The 7919-nt window shown below is 62.6% G+C and overlaps 1 protein-coding gene across 1 annotated transcript; it reads left to right on the top strand.

The window, feature by feature from the left end:
* The first annotated feature begins 2985 nt into the window (after nt 1–2985).
* Nucleotides 2986–5296, top strand: LOC106889084 (E3 ubiquitin-protein ligase RNF182-like). Its single transcript, XM_014943806.1, has 2 exons — nt 2986–4474; nt 5019–5296. Exon 1 carries the CDS (start codon nt 3015–3017, stop codon nt 3738–3740), a length of 726 nt encoding a protein of 241 aa, XP_014799292.1. The 5' UTR covers nt 2986–3014; the 3' UTR covers nt 3741–4474; nt 5019–5296.
* The last annotated feature ends 2623 nt before the right edge of the window (nt 5297–7919 follow it).

Genomic DNA, 7919 nt, shown 5'->3' with positions numbered 1-7919 from the left:
CTGGGTTTTGGTGTCCCAAAGGAAAACAGCTCTGGAATGGGTTAGCGTTGCCTGGGAGCCTGCGGTCCCAGGGCTGTGTTTCTTGGCGCAGATCAAAGAGGTCATGAGTTTTATTAATTAAAAGCTGGGAGCTGAGGAAGCGCAGCGAGTCCTGGGTCTGTGTTGTGCAAGTTGCTCAGCACTGGGGCTGCTCTCGGGTGGGCAGGAACGACCCAGCCCCACGCGCTGCCTGCTCCCAGTATATGCACCGCCTGCTCCCAGTATCTCTGCAGCTCTCAACAACAGAGACAAGATCATTGACCTCCTTTAATGTCACTCAGGACAGCTGGGAGCTCTGGCAGTGAAAGCAGCAGTTTGTAAAGCCTTTTTCTTTCCCTTTAATTCATTATTCTGAGCCAAGACAGGCTGAAGTGCAGGTGACCAGAGACACGCCTTGATGACTGGACCTGTCAGCAGACCCACTCCTTGGTCACTCTGTCCTCACCCTGTCCTTTGTCTTGCTCCCTTGGGTGGTGGCCAATTCCCTTGGTATGTATTTAATTGCCAGAGCACACCAGGAGCTGAGCTCCGGGGGCAGAGGTGGGTGGGCTCTGGCTCTGCAGGGGCTTGGTGACAAGGTGACAGCACAAGATGACCACCCAGCATGGGGGCACCCCTGTCAGCCCGGTGCCAAGATGGGGTGTGACACTTTCCACCTTGAGACACTCAGTGGTGGCTGTCACACAGCCCTGCCCAGCCCAGCCTGTGCCAAGGGTGAAGCCAAGGGCAGGTGACAGACAGGGCCAAGCTGTGTGAGGGGCTGTGGTGGTGGGGACAGCCGGGGACACAGCTGGGAACAGTGCGGGGTACGAGCAGGACTTGGGGGGACGAGGTCATTGGTCACACCAGGAGCTGGTTGTTGCTTGGTCCCCTGGAATAAAAGCCCTTTCAGCCTCTGCCAAACCTTTGTGATGTCAACCAAAGGGCCTCTCACTAACGCTGCTCCATGGACCCTCTGCCCAAGTCTCTTCTCCCAAGTCACAGGCGACAGGACAAGAGGAAATGGCCTCAAGTTGCGCCAGGGGAGGTTCAGGTTGGATATTAGGAAAAATTTTTACACTGAAAGGGTTATCAAGCCTTGGAATGGGCTGCCCAGGGAAGGGGTTGAGGCACCATCCCTGGAGGTGTTGAAAAAACAAGTTGACATGGTGCTGGGGGACATGGTTTAGTGGTGGGTTTTTTTTTGTTAGGTTTACGGTTGGACTTGATGATCTTAAAGGTCCCTTCCAACCTAGACAATTCTGTGATGCTGCTCTGGTGCAGCCCAGCCCTGTGCTCGTCAGGGTGTGGACGATAATTACCTGGGCAGCTCCCAGAGCTCAGCAAACAGGGTAGAGTCCTGCGTGGAGGAAGAAAACATAATTGTTAATTGGCAGAGAAAGCCCGTCCTGCAGCCGGAGGGGTCTGGGAGCAGCAAGGTGTGATCCTGTCACCGGCGAGGGGACGGAAACCCCCGGCAGCACAATGGGCAGAGAAAGCCCATCCTGCAGCCTGAGGGGTCTGAGAGCAGCAAGGTGTGATCCTGTCACCGGCGAGGGGATGGAAACCCCCGGCAGCACTGGGGCTCAGGCGTGTCCCCTGCTCAGCCCTTGCTGTGTGGGGTCCCCACTATCACCCCCACAAGCGCTGCCGCCCGTGGTGGGGGGTCACTGGGCTCTGCTGGCTGGAGGTTTGCCCTGTCTGTGCTGGGGAGGAACCAGTGCTGCCTTCAGCCCTGGGCAGTGAGGGGGTCTCTGGTGGCTGCTGCCCCTCGGGGCTGCTGGAAACACCCCTGCAAGGCCTGCAGGCACTGGGGGGGGATTTGGCACAGGCTGGGGAGGAGACCCAGTCATGGAAAGGGAGGTGACAAGGGCTCAGCCCGGCTCTGGCAAGTGCTGTGCCCCCCAAGTGCCCCCAGCACTGGCTCCCTGGGGTGCAGGAGTGGGGTGACATGGCCAGGCATGCGCTGGTGGCATTAAGTGTTTCTGGGTGCCCTGGGGATCCCCATCCTGCGGGTGACATGGGCTCCGTGATGGGTGTGCAGAGCCTTCCCCACCGGGCACTTCACCCCTGAAGCAGCTTCTCTCCCTGGGGCCACGCAGGAGCCACCCCTTCCCAGGCTGTGGTAGGGAAGAGGGTCTGCCCGTGCTGTGGGGACCCTCTGGACCCCACTCTGTGCCCACCCTCTCCCCCACACCAGGGGCTGCAGGTCCCCAGGGGCCAGTTCCTGCAGCCCCCAGGCCGGGAAGGAGCATCCTCAGGGCTGCCCATGAGTGGGGCTGTAGGGACCCGCACCGACCCTCTGCAAACCCGGTGAGGGGGGGGGTCTGGGAGGACCTGGCTGTGCCCCCCGTGGCATGGGTTGGCCTTGACCCACCGGTACCCTCCTCACGGCGACGGCACCGGCCGAGCATCCGCCTCCCGCTCCGCGTTGCCAGGCCAACGCCGCGGAGGATGCTGCCAGCCCCTGCGCCGGGGCTGCCTCCGCAGCGTGGCGGGCAGCCTGCCCCACGCCTCGTCCATGGGGGGCACGCCGCCACCCTGCCTGCCTCCCCAGGGCCCGGGACCGACCCACGGCCACGTCCCACCCGGGAGCTCCGGGCCTGGATGCACGGGGGAGGGATGAGCTCCACCCGGGACCCTGCCCCACGCCCCCCCCACCCCACCCCTGCAGCACGGAGAGGCCCCGGAGCCCGTCCTGTCCCCTGGGAAAGATGTCTCCATCCTTCCCAGACGCCGGGGAAGGGACAGTCCCAGCGCTGGTGGCACCAGCCAGGGGTTAGAGCTGGGATGTGCTTGGCCCTGGGAGGGGGCTGCTGCCGGTGCCCCCGCTCCCCCCGTCCCCGCTCCCCCATCCCTGCTCTGTCACCGACCCCAAGGGGCTGACGGGCACACGTGGGGTGCAGCAGGGCCCAGAATCTGCCCCCCAAACCTTTGCTCACAGCGCTTTCCCTCTCCCCCCAGCCCAGCCAGCCCCCAGCCAGCCCTCTGGCAGCATGGCCCACCAGGAGGGCGAGCGGGGGCTGCAGCCAGCGGTGCCCATAGCCCCCGAAATGGAGTGCAAGATCTGCTACAGCCGCTACGACCCCCGGGCCCGCAGACCCAAGCTGCTCCGCTGCGGCCATCGCCTCTGCGCCAAGTGCCTGCGCAAGATGGTGGTGCTGGGGAACGCATCCCCCCGCCAGCTCCGCTGCCCCTTCTGCCGCCAGCACAGCCCGGTGCCCGGTGGGGACGTGCAGCAGCTGCAGGACGATGGCGAGGCGCTGGCACTGCTGACAGGCCATGAGCGGGTCAAGAAGCAAGGTCCCCCCCGGTCCCCTGAGGTCCTCCTCTGCCCCAGCGTACTGGAGCCCACGGCTGGTCCCGACTGCCTGGTGGTCACCATCCTGGAGGTGCCGGAGGACGTGGCCCCGCCGGAGGGTCTGGGTGGGCTGGAGGTGGTGAGGCTGTACCGCCCCGCCAGCCTGGGCACGCTGCCCTGCCATGGTCCCGGGCAGAAGTGCCGCTCCTGGGGGTGGCGAGCCGTCCCCCGCTTCATCCTGGGCGTCCTCTGCCTCCTCTACTTCAGCTCCCTGCCCTTCGGCATCTACCTCCTGCTCATCGAGCACCACAGCCTGGGCATCGTCCTGGTCAGCCTCGTGCCCTCCACCCTCCTCCTCTGCATCGTCTACAGCCTCTGCCAGTGTCTGTGCCGGGAGGTCTTTGGGTTCCCCCACTCCTGATCCTGCACGGCTGAGCCCTGTGCCCACACCGGGGAGGCTTTGGGCACCTTGGAGTGTTGTCCCTTGGGGTACGGGGTGTTCCCCGAACCATGGCTGACCCACAGCGTGAAGATCTGCCTGGACCACCAGGAGATGCTCAGTGCCTGTTGCCTGGGGATGAAGGGATGGAGAGCAGCTCTGCTGAGAAGGACTTGGGGATACTTGGTGGATGAAAAGCTGGACATGAGCCAACAACATGCACTTGGTAGCCCAGAAAGCCAACTGCATCCTGGGCTGCATCCAAAGGCGAGAGAGGTGATGCTGCCCCTCTGCTCTGCTCTAGTGAGACCCCCCATGCTGTGCTGCCTCCGGCTCTGGGGTCCTCGGTGCAGGAAAGACATGGACCTGTTGGAACAAGTCCAGAGGAGGCCTCAAAAATGATCCAAGGGCTGAAGCCCCTCTGCTGTGAGGACAGGCTGAGAGAGCTGGGGTTGTTCAGCCTGGAGAAGAGAAGGCTCTGAGGAGACCTTATTGCAGCCTTTCAATACTTAACAGGGACTTAGGAAAAAGATGGGGACAAACATTTAAGTAGCGCCTGTAGCGATAGGACAAGGGGTAGTGGTTTTAATCTAAAAGAGTATAAATTTAGGGTAGATATAAGGAAGACATTTTCTACAATGAGGGCAGTAAAACACTGGCCCGGGTTGTCCGGAAAGGTGGTAGATGACCCCATCCTTGGAAACATTCAAGGTCAGGTTGGACAGGGCTCTGAACACCCTGACTGGACATGAGCCAACAACATGCACTTGGTAGCCCAGAAAGCCAACTGCATCCTGGGCTGCATCCAAAGGCGAGAGAGGTGATGCTGCCCCTCTGCTCTGCTCTAGTGAGACCCCCCATGCTGTGCTGCCTCCGGCTCTGGGGTCCTCGGTGCAGGAAAGACATGGACCTGTTGGAACAAGTCCAGAGGAGGCCTCAAAAATGATCCAAGGGCTGAAGCCCCTCTGCTGTGAGGACAGGCTGAGAGAGCTGGGGTTGTTCAGCCTGGAGAAGAGAAGGCTCTGAGGAGACCTTATTGCAGCCTTTCAATACTTAACAGGGACTTAGGAAAAAGATGGGGACAAACATTTAAGTAGCGCCTGTAGCGATAGGACAAGGGGTAGTGGTTTTAATCTAAAAGAGTATAAATTTAGGGTAGATATAAGGAAGACATTTTCTACAATGAGGGCAGTAAAACACTGGCCCGGGTTGTCCGGAAAGGTGGTAGATGACCCCATCCTTGGAAACATTCAAGGTCAGGTTGGACAGGGCTCTGAACACCCTGACCTGGTTGAAGATGTTCCTGCTCATTGCAGAGGGGTTGCACTAGATGACCTTTAAAGGTCCTTCCAACCCCAACCATGCTATGATTCCCTCACAGACCAGCGCAGGCTTTGCCAAGTGGGAGCCCAGGCTGGAGCAGCTGCAGCCTGCGAGCATTCAGGCTGGACACTCAGCTCCTCGTCCTCCTCCTCCTCCACAGCAGGAGCTGAGCCGAGAGCAAAGCGGCAGCCGGGAGGCTAATCCCAGCTCCGTGTCCATAGTGTAAATAGTTCTGTCCGTGGCGCCCGTGCTCCTCACAGGGCGGCTCCCATTGCATCCGTGTTTCTTTCCCACATGTGTGAGTCCCGTGTTCGCTGACGCTGTGTAACCGTAGAGGGGAGGAGCGGAGAAGAGGAGTTTCTTTGGTGTGTAAAGACGTCTTTGCAGCTGTTTTGTAGTCATCGTGGTTTTTACGCGGGCTTTATTTAACCTCCTTGGGTTTTGTTTTGTAAGGATTAATTTAGCACAGAGGCTAACCCTTTTATTACTTTTATCAAGAAGAGCAAAGTCTATTTTTGATTTCTGTTTCCTAGTTCTCAGGCACATTAAAAGCCCGCATACAGCTCTGACCTGTGTCTGTGCCTTCCCGGGGCTCACGGTCCCCTCTCCCCCACCCCATTTGTCACCCTGGAGCGGTGCAGAGCTGTGTCCAGACCCCAGCACTGGGAAAGGGGGGAGCCCGGTGGGTCTGAGCCCATTCCCAGCAGCCGATGTTCCGTTTGGTGAGAGGATGGGTGCTGCTGCTCCCTCACACCCCTCTCGTGTGCGGTGCCTCCTGTGTGTCCCTCCCTCTGCTGCCCCATGGCTTGGGGCTGTGCAGGCAGCAACAGCCACCCCAGCACCGTGTCCCACTCGTGAGTCCACCCCACGGGTGCCATGCAGGGAGGGGAAAGGGGAAGAGGCATCAGAAAGGTGAGTAGAAAATCTGCGTGTCTTCCTCTGCCGAGTGGGGGGAGCCCCCACAGGGACCCCAACCTGTGGTGATGGCAATCCCCTGGCAGCATGGCCAGGTTTGGGCAGCCTGAGGGGCTTGGGGCAGGACCTGCCCTGCTCCCTGGGGGTGGTGGAGCCAACCACAGCAGCGCTGGCAGTGGACATGCCCGCATCCCTGCCTGCATCCCTGCCAGCATCCCCACTGCCATCCCCTCTGCTGACAGGTAACACCAGGAGGTCCAAGACAGAGTCACGTTTATTAATGTCCCACGTCCCTCCCTGCCCACACCCTCCCTCTCTCCTCACCCGGGCAGCCACAGGGTCCCGTGGTCCTGCCCTGTCCCCACCCCACAGCACCGGCCCCCACCTGGCCCTCGGGGACAGGGCACAACTGCCCCAGCCCTACCCCTGCTCTGGCACTGCTGGCACCCCTGGAGGGTACCCGGTCTCACTGGGAGGAGATGCCAGCATCGCCGCCACGCTCCAGATCTTGGGTTTCTGGGGCTGCTTGCCCTGCCCGGGCTCTGGCCCCTCTTCGGGGCTGCCCCCACACCCATCCTGCGTGGGGTTGGGGTCAGGGCCGGGGGGGGCAGCCGGTGTGGCCCCCTCTCCCTCACTGTCCTCGCTGTCCGAGGCACCCCGTGGTGCCCAGCCCGTCTTGTTCTCCTTCTTGAGGCGCCGGCGAGCGTTGGCGAACCAGGTGGAGACCTGGGTGAGGCTCATCCGGCTGACCACGGCCAGCATCACCTTCTCCCCCTTGCTGGGGTAGGGGTTCCTGGGGTGCCGTGCCAGCCAGGCCTTCAGCGCCCCGGTGCTCTCCCGTGCGGCTGCCGCCTTCGCCCGCCCCGGCTCCAAGGGAAGGGGCTGCTGGCAGCAGGGGGGGCAGAGCCCGGTGCCGGGCAGCAGCCCCGGTGGCACCTCGTAGGCTGGTGAGACCTGGAGAGGGGGGCACAGGGGTCAGCCCTTCGCACACGGGAAGGAGCAGAGCCGGGTCCCGCTCGTCCTCATCCTCACCCGTGCCTGGCACTGTGCACCCCAGGGTGCCAGGAGTGTGCAGGGAACCCCAAACAGCAGCCCCCAGCCCCAACCACCCCACACAGCCCCAGCCTGCTCCGGGGAGGGGGGTCCCACGTCCCACCCCACCGTGTGGCACTTACCGAGGGCGCCAGGAAGCTGAGGGGGGGTGGCAGCAGGCTGTAGCCGGCCAGCACGGGGCAGGGACAGGGCAGCAGGGCTTGGGGGGGACCCCGCAGGGCTCCCCAGGGACCCCCGCAGCCCCCCAGCTCTCGGCCCGGGCTCCCCTCACCCCGAGGAGCTGCCATGCTGCAGGGAGAGGAGCTGGGGAGCTGCTCCGGGGGGGTTTTATAGCTGCCGGGGTCCACGGTGACTGACAGCTGATTAGGGGGTATTAGCACCCACGGGAGCAGCAGCGGGGATCTGGGGCAGACCCCTCCCCGGGGAGTGTTGGGCAGGGACTGGCCACGAGCACCCTCCCTGCCTGCCACCAGCCAGGACGTGGCCAGGACTCACGCCAGGACTCCAGCCATCCCCCCCCGCTGGCCTCCTGACCCTGCCCAAGCCCCAGCACTCCCCACAAACCCCCCAGAGATGGGGTGCAACGGCACCGGGGGCTGGTGCATGGGGTCCATGTGAGCCCCATGGACACCTACAGCCACGGGAAGGCATCACGCACAAGGACACACCAGGGACAGCGTACACTCGGGGCCCTACTGCAGTGCCAAGAGCCATCCGTCCCCATCCTTGACCCCAGCCCTCACCCAGCCCCGGGGAAAGGGGTCAGCAGAGCCCCCTACACCACGGTGGGCCACGTCGGAGGGCTGGGGGATGGAGAACTTGTAGGTAGGATGTGGGCAGCGTGAGGTGCTGCCCCGGAGCCTCCTCCTC

This window comes from Calidris pugnax, unplaced genomic scaffold, assembly GCF_001431845.1.
Source record: "Calidris pugnax isolate Ruff unplaced genomic scaffold, ASM143184v1 scaffold118, whole genome shotgun sequence".
Classification (NCBI taxonomy): domain Eukaryota; kingdom Metazoa; phylum Chordata; class Aves; order Charadriiformes; family Scolopacidae; genus Calidris; species Calidris pugnax.
This window is presented reverse-complemented; position numbering and strand designations above follow the sequence as displayed.

Coding starts and splice junctions, on each gene's coding strand:
- LOC106889084 (XM_014943806.1), top strand. CDS start 3,015: ATGGCCCACCAGGAGGGCGAGCGGGGGCTGCAGCCAGCGGTGCCCATA.